The sequence below is a fragment of the Neopelma chrysocephalum genome, unplaced genomic scaffold, assembly GCF_003984885.1.
Source record: "Neopelma chrysocephalum unplaced genomic scaffold, ASM398488v2 Primary Assembly neopelma1_25, whole genome shotgun sequence".
Taxonomy (NCBI): domain Eukaryota; kingdom Metazoa; phylum Chordata; class Aves; order Passeriformes; family Pipridae; genus Neopelma; species Neopelma chrysocephalum.
Genome location: NW_020897694.1, coordinates 27429561 through 27451813, shown reverse-complemented (window position 1 = coordinate 27451813; position 22253 = coordinate 27429561). Strand labels below are relative to the sequence as shown.

Below are 22253 nucleotides of genomic sequence, written 5' to 3'. Positions count from 1 at the left end.
AGTAATAAAACATAACTGGGGAGGAAAAAGACAAAATGTGAAAAGTATTATTTGTAAGCACATTTCCATTGGTTTGTTTGGTTTTTTTAGCAGCTATCAAATACACTAGGCCTGCACACACTACAATTAGGTGCTTAAATTTACTGGAATTGCTAATGCTGGTAATACACATAAGTAGTGCTGGCAGGACTGCATCTGTAATCCTGAGGCCAGCTCCCTAACCGGCTTATTAGTTTTTGTTGCAAGCATCAAATAGACAAAAAATGTAATTTAAAGAAGCGTAGTACAATTTGTGCCATATACCTTCCTTCAGCTTTCTGGGTTATTTTCAAATCCTATTCCATGTCTTTGCAAACTTCATAAGTTTATGAGCTTACATTATTCACTATCATCAGGTTTCATTTAAACACAAATTATAATTTTCAGAAATGTACCTTTTTTTTTTCAAGAATATAAAAATACAAATTGGAGCATGTCAAACTCATGTACAGAAACAATTTTCCAAGTATTTATCTATTTATTTATTTTTTTTTAGTATCTCTTTCCTAGATTCATTCAGGCTAGAAAAGACCTCTAAGATCATCTAGTCCAACAAGTGATGCTATTTTATGAATTTAATTCACCATGTCGACTGAGCCTTTACTTGGCTCTTCATTAGTAACCAGACCACCCAGATGATGCTACCAGTGAAGAACGGGCAAAGAAGGTCATGAGTACTAAAAAAGCTTTAAGATGCACAAATAGGGTTTCTTGCCAAAATAAATAAACTATCCCATCACTTGAGCATCATCATTAAACAAAAACCAAAAACAAACAAACAAACAAACAAACAAAGACAAAAACCCCCTACCAAACCAAAACCAAGCAAAAAACCCAAACCCACCAACAAACAAAAAAGCTACACCTCAAACCAAAGCCCTACAGCGCTGCTGTTCGGATGGGAGCTGTTCGGGCTCAGCCTGGGGCACCACCCGGCGAGTTCCGTCCCATGCAGGTCGCCCCTTGCGTGTTTCGGGGCGCAGCGACCACAGTTCCAAGCAGCTATGGGGGTGTTTTGCGTGACGGGACCGCCGTGGGGTCACCCCGCTGCTCTGGAGCCGCTCAGCCCCCTCTCTTCCCAGCAGGAGGCTTGAGCAAGGCGGGGGTCTGTTTGTCCCAACGCGCCCGTGCGCGGTCGGCACCGTCTCCCCCGCACCTGCTCCGTCCCCGCCCGCCCCCGCCGTCGTTGCCGAGAGACTGAGCGCGGCCGCCGCCGGGCGGGCCCCGCCGCCGCGATCCAGCGCGGGAGGGCGGCGTGCGGGGCTGGCACAGCACCGTAACACCCCGCACACCCGCGGGGACCCCTCCCGACCGCGCCATGAAAGGAGATGCTGGCGGTAGGTCGGAGGCGGCGGGCGCGGCTCGCTCTCGGTGCGCGGTGGGGCCCCCGCGCTTTCCCGCCCCCTTCGTCGGCCCCTCCGCGGCCGGCGGCCGCCGCGGCTCTGCAGGCAGCGCTGGCGGTTCCCAGGGAGGGGACGGGCGCGGCGAGAGGCCTGGCCGGCTCCGCGGCGAAGGGGGAAGGGGCGGTGGCGCCCTCCGCATCGCCCGCCCCAGCTGTCCTTCCCCCGCGGTGGGAGGGGGCGCTCCGGCCCGGCCGCCGTCGGCCTTCGCCGCCGGGACTGTTCCGGACCCCTCGGCATCCCTCGGTGGGGTGCAGGAGTGCCGCACTCGTCACTGAGGCAGGGCAGGGCCGAGGGGCGAACAGGCCTCTTCGGGGTGCACTTATTTAATGGGGTGGCTGTGGATGGGGACGGGGACGGGGACGGGGATGGCTGTGGGGAGCTCTCTCCTTGAGGAGAGGGTTCAGCTGGTCCGCAGAGGCTGCGGGGTTGGGGTGGTTGGAGAGAGCGACGTACCCAGGCCTGGAGTAAATCTTTAGTTTGCAGTTTCAGGGGTTTGTTCATCAAATGGAGAGAGAGGTGCTTAATAATTTTTCGTTGTTGGCATCTTGTTTATTTTAGTACTCCTGGTAACATCAGAGACATATTTCTAGGAAGGATGAGGATTTTTGATGGCCTTTATGTGCAAACGTACCTTTTAAGTCAGCTATGATTTGGTAGGTTAACCATTGTTGTGTTAAGGCAAATATTTACAGTGAGAAAAAATTAACTAAATGCTATTTGAGTCTTTTGTCTTTGTCTTAAGCATCGTCAATTTCCTGTTAAATATCGCTGTCTCTATTCATTTCCTTCCACAGCAGCCCCATCCCACCTGCCCTCTAAGTGACCAACAGAGAAATGATACATATTAACAATGAACTATGCTGAATCAGGAAGTTAAACTTCAATGAGGGGCGGGAAATCACACTGCTTTGAGTTAAACTCACTGGCTGCTAGAAGATTCTAGCTCTCTTCAAGTTTATGCATATACTTTTGAGATTTTGAGGAACAGTTGAGAAATTTTTTGTTTTACCATTTGAGCTTGGTACTGTGTTTTACAGTGAAATTTTAAAACTGTAACAATCAGCATGTCATTTGTGCTTTATGTGGACCCATGGTCTTCTTGTTTGGTGCATTTACTTTATTTTAATCTGAAATTTGGTCCATCACAGTTCATACCCATTTAAGCTATACCACCTGGAAATATAACTTACTCTGATTTGACTTCCTTCCAGCTCCTGGTCGTTGCTGGTACCATGAACACTTATGTAAATCTGTATGGCATTCATCCAAACCTGTATATTGAGTCAAAGAGGTTTTGGCTCTTAAACCTTCACGATAGGAGATGAATACTGTCGTGCTGCACTGCTAGGAGTAACGGGCTACTGGACCAAGCTCTAGAAGAGGTGACAAGTCTTAGACTTTCATGGATAAGAATGTCTTCTTAAGGCATGAGTATCTCATGATGAGATAGAACTGGTACTGGCTTCTGGGGATTTGGGCTTCCTCTCATCCTCCCTAGGTATTTAGGAATCTAGTCAGTTGCAAACAAGATTTTTGATGTGCTTATGAATAAAACAGAGGTGTTGCATTCACAAATTATTTTTCATCATGGCTAGGCTTCGCGAACGAAGATTTGGGAAGGGCTCTACCCACGTTTCTTGCAAGCGCGTTGGTGGCTAAAAAGGCCAATACGAGAGAGGCATGTCCGGTTGCAAAGGGCACAGCAGAAAGACTCCTTAGATGGTATATTCTGCAAGGCTCGATTCTTTCTGCGTTGTCTTTTCTCCTCAAGGGTGATCCTGCGTGCTTTCTCAAAAGCATCAGCAGCGTTATAGATGATCTGTCTCCAGACCTCATTACAAATTATTTTTACTGTGTTACTAATAGGATATTTTCCTATTACTTAGATCTCCTGTAGATTTTGAGCATGCAATCTTTTGGAGATAAAGAGCAAAGTCAGCCTAATATGAACATTACAGATTGAATCATGTTTTCTTTCCCTTTCAGTCTTTCTCTGTTCTCCCTTTCATTACCTTCATCGCATCTTTTATTTCATTTGAAGTTTCGTGTATTGGCTGAGTACTGGTAAATGCCTTGCTTTGAGGGATACCAGTACTAGACTATGGTTGCAAATCGCCTTGGCTCTACTAGGTAATCTTTTTTTTTTCCTTTCTTTATTTTCTGTGATGTTTTAATCTTCCATCTCTCTCTCTTAACCCCCCTCCTCCCCCCTTCCACTGGTGAGGAAAATCAAGCAGTGGAACAAGTTGCTTGAAGAAATTGTATGGTCTCCTTTGCTGGAGGTTTCCATGGCTGGACTGGAATAACCTGAGTAAACTGCAATAGCCTGGTCTTTCGTCACAGTTGATACTGCTTGAGCAGAAAATGGGACTGGTGACCTCCTGAAGTCATAGAATCATAGAATGGTTTGGGTTGGAAGGGACCTTAAAGATCATCTAGCTGCATCACCCCCTGCCATGGGCAGGAAACCATTCACTAGACCAAGTTGCTCAGAGCCCCAGGCAGCCAGGCCTTGAGCATTGTCAGGGATAGGGCATCCACAACTTCTGTGGGCAACCTGTTCCAGTGCCTCACTATCCTCACAATACAGAATTTCTTCCTAATATCTAATCCATACCTACCCTCCTTCAGCTTAAGGTCATTTGCCTTAAGTGTCCTATGTCCTTGTGAAAAGTCCCTCTCCAGCTCTTGTAGGCCCCCCCTTAGGTACTGGAAGGCTGCTAGAAGGTTTCCATGGAGCCTTCTCTTTTCTAGGCTGAACAACCCCAACTCTCAGCCTGTCTTCATAGGAGAGGACCTCCAGCTTTCTGATCATCTTCATGGCCCTCCTCTGGACTCGTTCCAACAGGTCTTTCTTGTATTGGGGGCCCTGGAGCTGGATGCAGTACTCCAGGTGGAGTCTCACAAGAGCAGAGCTGAAGTCCCTCCAACCTGATCTGTCTTATGATTCTATGAACTCAGTTTTCCTTTGTTTTTTTTCTCTCCAAAATAAAGCCTTCAGGTACAGTACCTACAGTGTCAGAGATTATGGCTGTGACTTCTAGGAACTGCCCTGCAGCAAGGAAGATGTGTATCACATATCAATTACTTTGTTTTAAAGGAAAGATAAGAGGATAAAAAAGTCCTAATTCTGTTTTCAGGACTTCAGTTTTAAAATATATACATGTTAACTGTTTCACTGGCAATTCCTTAGAGGATAGAAAGGGGAGAATTTGGGAAAGGAAGATGATCTAGAATATTTCAATTGCTTTAATAATTATTTTAGAAAAACTGTAACAAATCCAAAATAATATAACCACTGTTTATTTTAATTTTTAATGTATTTCAATTTAAATTAAGAAAGGATGTGTATACAAGGTTCTAGGCACACTAACATGTAATTATTGATACACAAAAAAATCCCAGCAACCTTAAAATAATCACTTAAGCAGGCATGCCATCAGCCATCTGCCTACAGAGAGGCTCCTTTCCACCTGTGTCATTCTGGGAAGGATGCCCTCACTCTTTTCTTTAAAAGTCTGAAAAATAGATCTGCGGTATTCATAGCATGTTACTGAATGTGGGATATGTTAGAGAGAGGATGGGTTGCTTCCTGAATCCTCTCAAACAAAGACCTGGTACTGCCTGTCCCATTACTTTTGCAAAGGGCTAGACACAACTTCTACCAGGAGACTGCAAAAGCAAATTACAGAACACCACTCTCCATTTTTTCCAGCATGATTCTTGCTAAGGACATTGCTGCATGTCTTTGTCAGCTATGGGCTCTTAAGGATATTTGTATAGGCTATATTGCAGTAGACCAATCCTAGGGCAGCAAGTGGTGGGTAGGTGGCCTACAGTTGAAGTGAACTTTTGCAGTAAGATAGCTGTTAAACTGTGCTATATATCCATAAAGGAAATAAATTACCATCAGTATATTCTCTACATATCATTACTGTGCATTCACAGAATCACAGCATATGCTGAGTTGGAAGGGACCCACAAGGATCATCGAGTGCAACTCCTGGCCTGCAGAGGATCAGCACCAAGAGTCACACCATGTGCCAGAGAGTATTGTCCAAATACTTTATTGAACTCTGTTGGACTTGGTGCTGTGATCACTTCCCTGGGGAGCCTCTTCCATCACCCAACCACCCTTTGGGTGAAAAACCTTTTTCTAATATCCAGCCTGAACCTCCCCTGACACAACTTCAGGCCATTGTATGTAAAAGAAGTATGGTGGAATGTGCCATGGTGTGGTCTAACGGCACCAACTGAAAAATCATCTACAGTTGTTCTGCCTTTTTTTTGACACAACCAAATTTTTTAATAGAAAAATATAAAAAAGCTAAGCAATTCTATTTAAAATTAAGAAGTTCATTTTCTGGCTGCATTATGGCACCATGTATATGCATGTGTAGTGTCTTTGGTATTGTATATTCTGGATGTTAGAAGGCCTATAGTAAAAAGGATTTGTGATACATCATGTGACAATAGAGGTAGACTTTATATCTAACTCACAAGAGATCTGCCTCTGCATACAATGTGATAATTTGATTCTGTCTGCTCAGTAGTTCTGAATTATTTTGGCTGTGTCTGAGTGGAAGAACTCATATGTAAGAAATAAATACTTTGAGGCAAGACACAGGAGATGTGTTGGGAGCAAAGAACTGAAGTCTGGACATCTGTCTATTTTCGGACTAGATGTTATTGCATTGGCAGCCGTAAGCAATTGTTAAACCCCAGTTCTCGTATTTTTAGTGTGGGATCCTGTTAGTAAGTACAAGATATCACCAGTTGTTCTTTCCTACCTGTATCCAAATGATTTGAAAATGTGAATGTAACTGATTTTTAGGATATTTCCTTCAGTATACCTTCTTTGTGAAGAACTAGGTTTGTTTTTAATAAACACTAAAGTTTGGTTAGCAGTATATCGTGTTCAAAATAATGAAGAGATCATTCATCAGATGCAACAATACCACATAGAGAGGAAAAGTACTGAAATAAATTCTTCCTTAAAATTAGGTATGAGTTAATAGCATCCGTGGTGGCATGTGCTATGTGATTGTATCCACTGGAATTTCGTGTTTACCCTTCTAAAATAAATATACTGTCACATACGTAATTTGCTCACTTCAAATTTTTTTCTACATGAAAACAAATACTGACATGCCGTTTACCTGTACCTGCACCCAAAATCAGGGATGGAAGAACGTAGGAATAGAGGGAGCAGGCAATAGAGAAACAGGGACAATTGGTAAAGAGGGAAAGAAGGCGGCTATTGAGATGAAAGAATGAGAACTTATATTGTTCCTATAACTGTATAATGCATACTACAGTTAAGAGCAATCAATTTCCTTAAGATAGCCTGTAGTTTGAGGCTTTTTTTAACGTATAGTATGGAAATGGGATTTTGTCATCATGCTATGTGTATGGGTGTTCACATCCTCTTCTGTCACCCCTTTTAGCTTTCACATTTGTAGTTATTGTCTTGAAGTGTTATGTGCCACTTTCTCTGTCCCTGCTCTGGGAAAAGTTGGAAGGGGAGTTGACATTTTCAGAGAGAGAACTGGTGTTGAAGAGAGTGCTTATATGTGGCCTGCCTTGGGAGGACCTTCACATAGTGCTCACGTGATCTCACGTGACGAAGTCAATCAGCAGTGAGAAAGAAGTTATGTTGGAAGCCAGATATTGCTGATTTCAAGGTTTTATCTGATTTTCAGACTCTCTCCATAAATTGTAGGTAGGAATATCTGATTTATTTTCCTGTTTATATTTCTGTGAAGTCATTTTTCAACTGCCTTCTTTGTCAGCCAGAGTATTTATAAGCATGTTCTCTTGACTTTGTGATGGAGATCTTTTGAGCAGATTATACTGTATACAGTGAGCTTGCTTTATAAATGAGACTCAGGATTATCAGTACTCCAAAGAAATGTGAAGTGATTGTAGCCCCAAAACTTCGTGATATTTTCCTGTCTCAAGCCTGTGTTTTCCCTGCACCCAGTATGTCTTAAAAAACACTGGAGCTAGAAGTACATCCTAGGGAATGTATTAAGCCTTTCACATTAATAACAGGTTGTGATCAAAGAAAGACCTAATGATGTGTGCCAAAATCAATGCGGGAACTGCAGGGGTGGATTTGTAGTCAGGGTTAGGGAGGACTACAGCCTCCCCATTAGCACAGCTTGGCGTGGTGCTCACTGCGTGTCACATGCTGGAAGGAGTTTGTGCACAGCTGCCCTTCTCTTCATCTTTCAGTGGGTTCCTCCTTGCAGTAACAAGTGCAAAAGGGATTTTAGTCCAAGGGTTAAAATTCTTTACATACATGGCAGAGTCCTGAAGCTATACTAGGCTTTATGTTGCTCTACAGCAACAGACACATGGAAAAGCCATTCCCTGGTAAAATAAAAGTAGTGAGAACAAAAAAAAGGAAAAAAAGCTTGAAAGCAACCTTGCTATATTTTGAATAATCTTGCTGAAGACCATTTCCATGATATTCTTGGCTTTATTCTGCATTTTTTTGTGTGCATTTCTGGTCATTTCAAGTAGAGAAGTAGACAAGCTGATTCTCATATTCCGTTGCCTTCCCTTCCGTCCATTAGGTTTAGATACATGAAGAGTTGTTTATTCAAGGCTGCCTCTTAAAAGTAAGAATTCTAATCTCTTTAGTCACAACATTTAAGTATGTGAACTGAATCCATTATGAACATCCATTATGAGCATCTAAGGTTCACATTATTTTCTGTACCTGGACCAATTAAAAAAAAAAACTTGAACAAAGAGGCACTGGGTAAAAGGAAAAATGGGAATTTCATTAAAGGACATGGCTAATCTTCCTACACATGAGATGTATAAATAAACGGTATTGAGAAAAGCATAAAAACAACAGAGCCTTGCTGAAAGACAGTTGATAATTATCTACTTTATTCCCTAAATGGACATGGCTTGTTATTTAGAGTGTCATTTATGTAAAAAAAAAATCAGTAGTGGCTAAACAAAAATCAGTGTTTCATATCCTGAGCCTTTTCTCATAATTACTGATTGAACTTATCTTATTAATTCTCTATTTATTGCTGCATATTTTCTTAAAAGCTTAGGAGCACAGTTGTAGCCATTACCAGAAAGAGTAAACATAAAATTATTATTTTTTTAATTCACTGATTAGCTTTTGAGTAACAATTTCCAAAAAACATATTTGCAAGAAACATTTTAGGCAGTGTCTTTTTTTTCCCTAAGGTTTTGGGAAATGCATCTCCCAAGGCATTGCAATGACTTCTTATCACTAGGTTAAATGTAGCCATTTTAAAGTTTCATGACTTCAAAAAGCACACCAGCATCATTGAGGCTTCAAGCATTTCTAGTTATGCTTTGGTCCAAGTAGAGAAAAAAGGTTAATATATCAGGCTTAGAAAGAAATAAGAGAAAGTGGAAAAAAATTGCCAAAGAGGAGGAAGTACTGAATTCAGTTATGATAGAGGTGGGAGCACGAAGTTTGAGCATGAAGACTAAGAGAACTTATAACCTCTGTGAATATTATTTCAGTCTTCATTTGTTAGAGAAAGATTATTAATTTGTAATGTTCATTTTACAATATTTGCATGGTTTTAGTGACAGCTTACCAGTTTCAGTTGTACTAAGGTTGCTGTGAATGACCAAGTGAATATAGGTGTCAGAAGTTGTCCCTTATTTTGTGCTTTTGTGTTATGTCTGTTTATTTTAAAAAAATCAATCACTGCATAATGTCAGCTCCTCTACCTGGGTATATTAGTACAAGACCTCAACCCTGTTGCTGTGTGGTTTGTGCAAAGACAGACAAATGGTTCAGACTTGGTTTTATAGACACAGGAGCTGTCCTCTTGAATCTGAAAGAGAGAAAACAGAGTAGGGGTAGACTCTGAGGGACTTGGAATAAGAGTAATAGTTTACATTTGCCATAACAGCTAAAAGACTAGACAGCCAAGGATGCATGCGTAGCGTTTGGACATGAAGCAGGAGCCCATGTCATTGAAAAGGCCAGCTGAGACCAAGCACATGGGACTTCTGCAGTCCTGAGTCAACTATTGCCTCCAACTAATCGAGGACTAATAAGATGTAACTCACCTTTCTGCTCTCTTGTTGTGTCTCCTAGTTGTGGGTCACATCACTGAGCATGTAGAAGTCTCAGTCAGTGCCACCCATGCAGGAATTTCCAGATTTAGCCTGACTCCGTGCAAACAACACATTTTCCTCAGTGCTTCCACGTGCCAACACAAGCCCCAGAGACAGCCATCTGTCTAGGTGTTGGATAGATAATTGCTAACATTAAAAAAAGTATTAGAAAAATACATGTTAATAGTAGTATATAGCAAAAAGGCTCTTCCGATTTCAGTAAAGAACATTAATATGTGTTGGCTGCTTAACATTGCCTGTTTACTTTTGGTATGTTGGGATTTATCTTAGCCTAATGTAATAAATGGAAATGTCACCATTTAATTAAATGGCTTCAGGTCAAATCCATCCAGTGATTACTCTGTGTTGAAGTTCACAGCAATAGCATTCTTTGCATATTGGTACAAATTTTCTGTCAGCTTTGCTAAGTTTCTGGTAATTGTTTGTGTTACATACCTTTGTGTAAATTTTTTGTAACATAATGAGAGTCATGTCAGTGATTTATATTTAATAAAATGAATATCCTGTTAATCAGTAAGTACAAAAGCAGTTTGCATGAAAACAAAATGCTTTAGGTTATTTATAAAACCGTTCAAAATGCATTATAAAATGGTTTTAGTGAATTAATGTTTGCTGTCTTTTTCTCCCGAAGGAGGTTTCATGATTGTAGATAACAAAAGTTAACTTCAGGATGCTAAAAAGGAAACAAAGTTCAAGGGTGGAAGCCCAGCCAGTTACGGATTTTGGTCCTGATGAATCTTTGTCAGACAACGCAGATATTCTATGGATTAACAAACCAGTGGGTATCTCTTTCTGTAGTTACTAATTTTAAGTTAAATGTAACTTGCATTGTTGAAATATGACTTCCACAAAAGATTCTGAATTAAATATTTGTTAGAAACAAATATTGAGCTGTAGTTGCTAATCTACCAGTTATTTTTTGAAAAAAGTTCAAAACTAAAAAACAAAAGTTTCTTTTGGCTGTTGCAAAATGATGGGATGATCAAGCAGTGTTTTCCAACCAGTTCATCTACTGATTGATTCTTTTAAAACAACCATCCTTTCAATGTCTCTCGTTCCTAACATGGTTGTTGAAATTAGTTCATAAACTGGGCTTTTTAAAAGGATGTTAAAAGGAGCATTTCATTGCTCAAGTGGTAGCCAGCAGTCAACATTTTTGACTTTCAAATCTCTCCTTTTACATCATATATATCATAATAGAAGTGTATTTTGGCTGTTTATTTTGAAGTACAACTCTAATTTTTCTGATATCATTTCCTTATAATCTGCCATAAGAAATAGATAGGTGGAAAAGTGTCTGACAGCTTGAAACTGGGGAAAATTTCATTAGGAGTGGAGTTAATAATGGATGGTACAGTATTAAGAAAATGTCTTTCCTGTGTAAATATGGGTTTTATGATTAAATACTTCAGCAGTCAGCATGTATCTGGGGTTCCTATATGGTGAATGATTTGTGTTTTTGTAGAGAAGGAATTTTCACATTTCTCTTAAAGTAGTGTATAAATTTTACTTTTTAAAAGCAGAAAGTAAAATATTCTGAAATAATACCTATTGTTGGCATTGCATGAATTTTATGGAACTGTCATCTCATTTGCAGTATGAATGCCAGATCCTTTCAGCTTTGCTGCTGAGTTTTGACACCTAAATCATTTACAAGACAACAACCATGTATTTATTAATGCTAAATAGTTTTAAGTAGAATGTTTGTATTGACTGCTGTAATAAGCTCAAAATGTCATTGCAGAAATACATGCTGGGTTATTTACGCATGTTTCTCATCACACAATACATGAGGTTTTTATGGAATAATGTTTTTCTTGTCATGCTGATGAACTAGTTGTATATTACTTAGGACTTGTAATACTGACCTTTTACTGCAGCAGAGAATGGGTTTGATATCAGCCACACTTTATGTTAATTTTCTCAGTTGAAACAAGGTTCAAAGCAAAGTAGATGTTAAAGGGACAATAGAGATCTTCATTGGGTGCCTTCCACTTCCAAATTATTAATCTGGACTGAGTATGCAAATGATAGAGCTATTCAATTCAAGTCAAATATCATTACACTTAGGTGAGCGAACAGTGAGTATTAAATTAGGTGCCTATTCTTAAGTCTTCTGTATATCAAAATCTCTGAAGTGCTGTAAATGAGTGTCAAATTTTTCCCCAGATATAAAAGTCTTAAAAATACCTTTCAATGTTTTTTGTTTGGAGTTTTTTTCTTACCGAAAAGAACTTCTTGTTTTGATAGGTATGACCTTACCAACTCTGATTCATTACACTTGTGTGGCTTCAAGCTGTTTTGATTTAAAAGAAAAAAAATCCAACCTTAAACCCTTGTATTAATATATTCTACTTTTTTTGTTACACTTCCCTCTCTAACTGGGACCGAATATCAACCTTATTAATAAGGAATGTGTCTGAGACCTAAGTAGTAATAGAAATTTACTGTTCTCTTATAGCAGCAAAACTTGATTGGAACAAAAGTGAATCCTGATCTTAAGAAGTAGCTTTCTGTGACGTAGTCTCTTTTATATTTATTCTTTTCATAAATGGAAGGATGCTTTTAATCCTGTGCCTCTCAATTTTTGGAGTTGTAAACTGATTTAAAAATAATTTCTTCTCAGTGTTGAACTAAAATTGTTGACAGATATTTTCATTTAATGTATTTACCCAATATATAACTTCAACTAATTCTACTTATTGTCTGCCCATAAATGTGGCAAGCTGCCATTTGAAAAGAAATTGAATTACAAATGCCGCAAAGTAGAAATGATGGAATCCTAATTCTCAGTTTCGTGGTTCTTAATTTTTGGTTTCTGAATTATACAACCTCGCAAATTACCTAATAAAATTCTTTATGTGTATATATAATTATAAATAATTTAGGAGTGCTTGTTTTTGGTTAAAGACCTTTAATATCTGGATCATGACATAAAAGAACACAGATGTGCATTTACAAAAGGTGCTAATATAAGTTATGAGGGCTAAATATTTGATTTTTTTTTAAAGATCAAAGCAATCTTGCAATATCTTGTGTTTGGTTGTTTTGTTTGGTTTTGGTTTTTTTTCAGTGGGTACACTCTTTACTACGAATCTGTGCCATCATCAGTGTTATTTCTGTTTGTATGAACACTCCAAAGACCTTCGAGCATTATCCGCCTCTCCAGTATGTGACATTTGCTCTTGATACTTTGTTGATGTTTCTTTACACTGCAGAGATGATAGCAAAAATGCACATCCGTGGGATAGTTAAGGTAAGCATTTTAACAGTATTCTATGTGTGCTTCAAGTGATCTGCATCTATGCTAATGACATTTAGTATTTGTTTTTCAATTTACCAGCTCTTCTTCCTATGATTTTTTTTAACTGCAGGCAACATTATGGTGTATAAACTGAAAAGACAGATTGACAAAGATTCAGCTTTACTGCATATTTAATCACCCCAAAATATAATACCAGCATTCCTAATAAGGTTTTCTAGTAAGAAATAGATAGTTTCATTGCATTAGTATAAAAAATGAAAGGAATAAAAAACTGCATATACATTAGGAAAAATATTTTGTAAATGTCTATTGGTCCATATATGGACTTAGAATTCAGATTTTCGTTTCAGAAGGCTGTATGTCTTCTTGTGTGGTTACTTAAATAAGAACATATGTCTTACTGTGAGCTAAAAGAGAAAGTTATCTTGCTTTGAATTTTTTTCCTTAATATAATCCATGTTGGTAAACAAATGCTTCTGTTATACGTCTGCTGTTGTTGCTGGGCTAATTTGTATAAGTAGATACAATATTGTAGGCTGCAAAACTGCAGAATTTTTCAGTAGTCATTATTTTGTACCATTATTTTACTAATTGTTTCCAATCTTCTACAAAAAGATACAAATCAGCTTCCATATAGAAAATCCATCTACAGACCTTATTGACAATGCAATTATGTCACTATGGCACAGAATAGATAATCAGTGTTATCCTTGCTTTTCACTTCTGAAAGGTCTGGTGGCTCCAGAGACATCTGGTGCTGTACTTAAGCTCTTGAAGTTTTTCTGAGTTTGCAGATAGCATTTTTTGTTCACTTCCAAACTAAAATATTATTTATCATACTTCATGAATACTAAAAGTTAAAGTGTCATTAATATTAATATTTAGAAAATTACTGAAATAAGATAGTTCTGAGAAAATCTTCATGGGCTGTATAAATCCCAAGTAATCTATTGTGAAGTGCTATTTCTAGCTGCTACCTGTGCTCTCTTCTTCAAAGATGTCTATTAAGTAGGTGAAGATAAGGACACAGGATTATGAATGGAGAATTGGTGACCATCATGCACATTTGAACAGTGTGAGAATAAAAAGTTACTGTTACAACCAGTACAGCCTTTGCAGAGAAAGGGATATGTAGATATTAATGCAGAGAGAGAAAGGGAAGGGTGGCCAACAGTGTGACTTTGGTACAAAGCTTGGTTTCTGAGCTTTTGTGTATGCAAATACCAACTTCACTCACAGTTGACATCTAGCGGCTGTGAACAATATACTGCTGCTGCTTAGTCTGTCTTTCACTGGGTTGTTTAAATTTGGGGTTTGCGGGAAGAGAAGAGAAAAAAGAAGAGGTGAGGTGAGGTGAGGAGAAGTTGGAAGGGACTGTTGGAAGGGACTTACAGCCATAATCTAGTCCAACTGCCTGACCAGTTGACCAGTTCAGGGCTGACCAAAACTTAAAGTACATTATCCAAATGCCTCTTAAACACAGGCTTGGGGCATTGACCACCTGTCTAGGAAGCCTGTTCCAGTGTTTAACCACCCTCTTTACAAGAGGTTTCCCAGTTTCCAGTCTGAACCTTCCCTGACACAGCTTTGAACCATTCCCATGCATCGGGTCACAGGGTACCAGGAAGATCAGCACCTCACTCTCCACTTCTCCTCTCCTCAGGAAGCTGTAGAGAGCAACAAGATTACCCCTCAGCCTCCTTTTCTCTGAACTAGACAAACCTAGAGTCCTTAGCTGCTCCTCATAGGATGAACTTATCTATCATTGTCATATAATGAACTTGTCTTTGAAGCATGTCTGGTGAGCCTGGCCACACAGAATGAGTAGCTGTCTGGATTTGGTTTCAATGCCTCAATTTATGTTATATATATATAGATAACAGCACATATTATTTCCTTTGCACGGACATTTTACTATTTGTTTATTAGATAAAAATATACTAAAACAGATTAGACATAACCACTGTTACACAAAGATCATCATCATCATGGCTAGGCTTCGCAAACGAAGATTTGGGAAGGACCCTACCCACATTTGCTACAAGCGTGCTGGTGGCTAAAGAGGCCAATACGAGATAGACAAGTCCGGTTGCAAAAGGCACAGCAGAAAGACTCCTTAGGTGGTATCGGCAAGACACGATTCTTTCTGCGTTGTCTTTTCTCCTCAAGAGTGATCCTGCATGCATTCTCAAAAGAAGCAGCAGCGTTGTAGATAGTGCGTCTCCAGGCCTCCTGATTGGAGGCCAGAGTAGACCAGTGATGAAGATCAATATGGCTGAGGCTGAGATGTTGTTTCAGGGAGTCCTTGTATCTTTTCTTCGGGGCTCCTCTGTTGCAGCAGCCAGTGGCAAGTTCACCATAAAGCAGGATCTTAGGGAGGCGGTGGTCCTTCATCCTTGAGACGTGTCCTGCCCATCGCAGCTGTGTTCTCAGCAACATGGCCTCAATACTCGTAACTGCTGCTTGTTCTAGAACACATAGTTTAATAGAAAATGGCTGCATTTATTGTTATTTTAACAATTGAGCATTTGCTTAAAGCTTGATATCTTGTAGCATTCCTCGGTGAATATAGTTACGCTGAAATGAAGTGCCTTCTTTGGCGCTTATTCATGGAGTCATGGAATAACTTAGATGGTAAGGGGCCTACAGAGGTCATCTGGTCTGACCTGCTGCCCAAAGCAGGTCCAGTTAGATGAAGTTGCCCATGGCTTGGGTTGTCCAGGGGAATTTCAGACTTCTCCAAGGATGGAGACTTCACAAGCTCTCTAGACAGCCTGTTCCAGTGCTTGACCAACCTTATGCCAAAAATATTTTTCCTAATACTTAATCAAAAATTTCCATGTTTCTTTGAATACCGATCAATGAGTGATCCTTTTTAGTGAACTATTTGACTTATTCTTTGGATTATGGATTTAAGGGAAAATATTGGTTAAATATTATAATTTTGCCAAGAACATATTGATCCATGATCTTCCAAAGGCAGTGGCAATTGAAGTAAATAAGGCACTGTTTAGAACTCTATTAGCATTTATTAAAGATGTTTGTATTTGAACCATCTTTATATAAGAAAATTTGTTTATGAAATGTAGTCCTAATTTAAGTGCATTCAAGATTTTTAGTGAGCGTAGGATCAATGAACGCATTGCCATATGGTTCTACTGAACTTTACCATGTCAGTATTTCTGTAAATGCTTTAGAAATTGAAAGGCTAATAAACATTTGAACCATGATTAATGCAAAATCGTAGTACAGCAAGAAACCTAATTTATGGATAAGGTGGGCACCATCCACTTAAGTCCTAACTAATAAAAATGTAAGTATAGCTGAGCTAAGAAGATTTTGAAAATGTTAAGTCATGTCCAATTAACACTCTCTGAGGACGAGTGAGAAATATACTTCCTTTGGTGCCAAGGGTTTTTAGGAAAAAAAAGTAGTTTCTGAAACTGCTAGCCTTTTCTCTGTAAAAAGTTTTCCTTTTCCCCATGTAAACTAAATGACAAAATAAAATGGTGCCTCCATCCAAGAGTTTTGTTACCCCAGAAGGAAAGCTCAACTGAAATGTTGCTGTGATATTGTGCCTTTTATTGCTCATGTTTCCTTCTGAGTTATTGTTGCCATGCTAGTAAAATCTATTAAAAATTTGGACTGCCCATGCCTTGTAAATGCTGGTTGGTGCTTGTTCCATTTGTGAAGGCAAATGATAGAGGGAACTCCTGGAATTACACAGATAGATATCCACCTTCTACAAAGAAAGTAGATGTTCACATGTTTAGAAAAGGAGAACAAAATACAGATATTAAAGAAACCAGAGCGTGACAGCATAGGATATATCTACTACAAAGGCTGAGCTCCTTTTGTTTTCAAAACTATATATTGATATTCCATATTATTGCTATCATACACTGTTTGCTTTTAATAGGTATTATGATAGGTTGACTTCTAAAGAAATGAAATGGGCAGCGTAACAGATTATATTCAGTATATAGGCACTACCTGGGAGGAAAGTACTGAAAGTGCTGTTACTGTTCAACATTTCTGTTGGCAACATGAACAGCAGGATTGAGTACACCCTCAGCAAGTTTGCTGATGACGCCAAGCTGTGTGGTACAGTTGACACACTGGAGGGAAGGGATGCCATCCAAAGGGACCTTGACAGGCTTGAGAGCTGGGCTGATGCAAACCTCATGAAGTTCAACAAACCAAAGTGCAAGGTCCTATACCTGGGGCACGGCAATCCCAGACATGCTTGCAGGTTGGGCAGAGGTGATTGAGAGAAGCCCTGTGGAGAAGGACTTGGGGATGATGGTTGATGAAAAACTCAACGTGAGCTGGCAAAGCCAACCTCATCCTGGGCTGCATCGAAAGGAGCGTGGCCAGCAGGTCAAAGGAGGTGATTCTCCTCCTCTACTCTGCTCTTGTGAGACCCAACCTGGAGTACTGTGTACAGTTCTGGTGCCCCCAACATAAGAAGGGCATGGAACCGTTGGAGCAAGTCCAGAGGGCCATGAAGTTGATAAGAGGACTGAAGCACCTTCCCAGCAAAGACAGGCTGAGAAAGTTGGGGTTGTTCAGCCTAGAGAAGAGAAGGTTGTGTGGAGACATCATAGCAACCTTCCGGTATCTCAAGGGGGCCTACAGGGAAGCCAGAGAGGGACTCTACATAAGGAATGGTAGTGATAGGTCAAGGAGTAATGGGTACAAATTGAAGGAGGGGAAATTCAGGTTAAATACTAGGAAGAAATTTTTTATTGTGAGGGTGGTTAGACACTGGAACAGGCTGCCCAGGGAGGTTGTGAAGTTTTTGGTATTGCAGGCTATTGTCACATGTCACGAACTAGTGAACTGATGCTATTAATACATCTGTCTTTAATTTGAGTCTGAAAAATGAAATTCAGGCTGTAATTTCTTACTGATTAAGATCTTTTTAAAAAAATATTCTAGGACAGTCTGCCTCATATTGTCTGGCTATATTGTGTAAAATGTATGTACAAGCAGGAAGACAACTTGCAATGGTTTGTGAAGTTTTATATGAGATGGCAACAGAGAATTAGACCAAGTCAGTTTGTTTCTTATCACATATTTTTATGCTTGTATTCTAAATGATACTCTAGATTGAAGAATGATGGCCTGTGACAGTATGTGTAATAAAAAATGTAATAAACTTAGTTCCTGGTTAAAGCTTGCTGAATTCAATTTGACATTGGTATTTTCACGATCTCTTCTGTTCAGAATTCCACTTTCTTCAATTAATCCCAGATTTGTTCTCATGTTCTTTATTTCCCATAATGTAAACGGAGTTCAGTGACTCTTTGGTTCTGTGTTTCCAGTGGCCACTGATATCTAATTGCATGATCTGGCTTTTTTTTTTCCATCTCTGCTTACAAAAAGTAGATTTTTTGACTTAACATAGAAAAAAAGTAATAGCATTCGTCAGCACTAATTTGAGGGACTGCAATGGTCTGCAATTAGTTGTTTGTGTATAAAGTAGGCTCTTTCAAAAGATAATTTATAATTTATCTGGTCTTTTTTTTTTCCATTTGACTGAAAGGGAAGCTTAAAGTACCTACACTAACACCCAGCCTATAGATATCTCACAGTCACCAATTGCTCTAACTTGTTATTATATATTTGTTGTAAATGGGCAGGTAGGGACTACAAAAGTTATACAGACAATGAGATGCCAACTTTTTCTTTAGCATTTATGGCATTAACTCATTTATGTTTAAATGAGTTTCTTCTATAATCATCCTAATTCAGAAGTTTGTCTTGAGTTATCGATTACCCAACTGATGTTTAATGCACCTTATTACAAGTATCTGTTCTGCCTTCTTTTCAGTAGTTTTAATACTAAACATTCCATCTTCATCAAACAGGAATAAAGAAATTACAAATTTAGATTAATCCTTCTGATAAATGATGAAAATATTAATAGAAATGTGGTGAAACACTGTCAGCTTGCTCACCAGGTTTTGGTGAATGTGTTCCATGACTTTAGAAGTGCTGTATACCCATAGTGTATAAATTAGTTAAGGATCAGGAAGTTGTGTTCTTTTCAAAGGTTGGGTACTAAAACAGAATATGTGGCTCCCATCATCAAGCAATAGCATGCTCTGATGTGCTTGTGATGCCTTGTGCTGAAAGCTCAGCCTCAGGATGTGCAAGTCACAAACAAGAGTGAGAACCTTGAACTTGAGGGCAGGGGCATAACCAGTGGAGTCAGTGGCAAGAATGAAAAATTCTGAGTTTCTTTGACTAAACAGAGTGGAGGGAAAAAAAGAAAGTGAGAAAACTACTTACCTGTGGTAGTAAAAAGCTCACAGAGTAAACACAAAAAAGACCATTTGTCATAAGGTTTGAGTTTCTCTTTGCCCAATGTCTTGGGATTTTAAGATGAATTTTTTTTTTCCTTATGACAAATTATTTTGCATACATATATTAGAAAACTGGAGTTTTGTACAGTGTATAATAGTGTTGGAAACCTAGATGTGTAGTGCAGGTCCCATGTTATTCTGTGTTGGCAAAGAGTATGTTATTTCAAATTGTTTTAAAACGTAACTTTAAAAAATACTGGAATATTTTGGTGTTGGCAGCTGTGATTCTTAGTTGTAAATATTATTTCATAGAAAACAGTATTTATATCCATCATGTGATTAAGACAGTCTACAAAACTCAATTTTTCTGTCTCACTTTTTTCCTGTATTTTTTGTTGTTTTGCTAAGCATGTATGTCCATGGTAAAGGACATCTGTTCCCAGACTACTGGGATTGTGTTACTAGTGAAATGCTCCAATTCTGTTTCCAGTCATAGGAAATTAAAAAAATTAAAAGTGATTATCATGAGGAAAATAAATACAAAGTTGCCTGCAGCATGCTGCTAGTTGTCTATTCCTGCCTGTGGACCAGGGAAGGTTAGAGACCATGGCACTAGAATATACGCACCTGTTTCTATGGTTACTTGTGTCTGGTTTTATTGGAGTGTTTATTACAGGAAAGTAATGATTCATATTACACAGTGGGGCTTTTTGCACCATTTTTGCATTAAAGCATTAGAAAATTTAAATTACTTGGTGAATGTGCATAAACAGTATTTCTAAAATATAAACAGTATTTTTTCTGACTGGTCAATGGGTCATGGAAGTTTTTAGTGAGAAATTATTTTGGGGCATGGATTGAAATATGTGTCCATATAATACTTTGTAACTTATCATTATGGTCAAAATTTAACCTAAAAGTTGCTAAGAAAAAATACACTGCATACTGACTTTCATAATGTACTTGGAAATTGCTCTTAAAATATACACACCAATTAGATGAACAAAACTTTACTTTTTGTTAATGCTAATTTTTTCCTCTCACCGCCGCGGCCCGGGTTCAATTCCCGGTCAGGGACACTCCCCCAGGCAGATGGAGCTCGCCAGCCCTGTAAGGCCATCCATCTATGAGAAAGTCACTCTAAACAAACCTACATCCTGAGGACCTCACTGCCATTGTCCAAGCTCGCTTGGCCCTGGCAGATGAACCTTAGGATTAAAGAGTAGGCTCAGTTCAGCGCAGGCTGTGTCTCACCTAAAAAATCCATTGCGCAGGCTGGAAAGGTAAAAGACCTTTCCCAAAATCTTTGTTTGCGAAGACTGACCATACAATTTTTTCCTCTGTAATAGCACTTTCAGAGGTTACTTCCTTGTTGTTCTTCATGACAGCAGCTATTACTGAGGGATATTTTTAATGTATCACTTCATATCAGGGTAAAATGCCACAAAGGGAAAGCAGTGAAAGCAACATAGTGGATAACATCTTATGTATTCAGGTAGCAAGAGAAAGAACTTCATCCCTAATGTACCTTTCTGTGTTGAAACTTGCATTGTCAAGGAATTCTGCTATAATTAAACAATTCTATTTTATTTTATGCCCATGTTTTCTTCTCTCTTAATTTGAGAGAATGAAACAAGACATGAAGATGAACAAATCTTAATGACATCCAAATCCCCATTGAAGGGAATAAGAAATTTTCTATGCAGCTATGTTTTCATGAAAATGATGAAATTTGTGTAGGATTTTTAAGGGAGTAAGTTCAATGTAAAATTTGATTTCAGAGTATTGTGTTCTCCACCACTAATAGAAATAGGTCTTTCTTACAGCTACACTGGGATTTTTGTTTCAATAAGCTTTTCCTGGTCTCCGTAGTATAAAATGCATTGTTCAGCTTTTAATAATGCTAATTACCAAATAATACAATCTTCTTTCTGGAAAATGCACCCTTCTTACGTATTCCATCTCTCAGTGTTGTGGCTTTTTTCTGTTGAATAAGAGCTTTGAATATCAATCATAAATCTGAGTTGTTGTCATGTTAGATGAGGCTGTTTGCCTATCAAACCTCCCTGTTCAATCTCCAGGCAATATTTGATTCTTCGAAGTGAAAGCTTTCACCTTGAATCATTTGGCTCCCAATCCACCCATTACATCCATCATAAACACTGGAGCTGGGGGAGGACAGAATACTGCTGGATGAAGCACAGCAATGTTTAACACACATCACCTCTGCGAGGCTGCAGCGTACTTCTAAGCATGAGCAGATATCCATGCATGTGGAACTAGATGTGGAACTAGAATCAACCACAATGAACTGGCATTTTGAGGAAATTGGCTTAGATGCCCACAACCAGAGAACAGTCTGGGTTGGAAGGGACCTGAGGAGATGGTCTGAACCAACCTCTTACTCAAAGCAGGGCTTTAAGTTCATTAGTCAGGGTATTATGAAGCTGAGTCTTAAGTATTCCTAACAAGGGAGATGCTAACACTTCTTTGGGCAACATGTTTGAATGTTAAATTGTTCTCCTACTGGAGAATTTTTTCCTATGCACTTCCTGGAAACAGTGAGTGCTGTTCCAGGTAGGGGAATCCTATTAATCCTCCTCCTGATCAGCCATTTTTAGATTTGCTGAACCCTTAAGACATCCAGGAGAGCTGAGTCAGCTGGTAAGGAAGTACTTGGGGCACTGAATACAGATGGCTAATGAACAGATGGATGGGGAAATGAAATTCTGGCTTTCAGTGTAGTAACCCATAAAATCTCTCTGCAGTGCATGTTAGCACCCAACTGCAGTAGTGAGGTGGTATATCAAGAAAGCAGCAATGCAATACACCAGCAAAGTTCCCTTCCCCCCATGCTCAGTAGCAATACCTAGTGTTAGATGATAGCATCTGTCCTCTATTGACCATATATGAAGGATGTGCCTGGAGTCTCCAAATAGCGGGCAGTCTGAATTATTTGTCACTCAGCTGAACTGAGATGCTCTACAATGTTTGGATGACACAGGTGGTGTGTTGTGGCACTCCTTTTTATTGTTTTGTGGAAATGGTTGTTCCCTTTAAAAGTTTTATACTTGATGCAGGGAGTTG

General features: G+C 39.1%; 1 protein-coding gene across 4 annotated transcripts in view; it reads left to right on the top strand.

Moving 5' to 3' along the window:
- The first annotated feature begins 893 nt into the window (after positions 1-893).
- Positions 894-22253, top strand: part of NALCN (sodium leak channel, non-selective) — a 232806-nt gene continuing 211446 nt past the window's right edge. For 2 of the 4 annotated variants that reach the window (XM_027674690.1, XM_027674688.1), the window contains exons 1-3: positions 894-1376; positions 10222-10368; positions 12664-12846. In XM_027674690.1, the coding sequence (XP_027530491.1) occupies positions 10261-10368; positions 12664-12846 (291 nt within the window). In that variant the 5' untranslated portion in view covers positions 894-1376; positions 10222-10260. Of the gene's footprint in view, positions 1377-2000; positions 2096-10221; positions 10369-11517; positions 11661-12663; positions 12847-22253 lie in introns of those variants that run through there. The other 2 variants (XM_027674689.1, XM_027674691.1) reach the window with 2 other exon arrangements.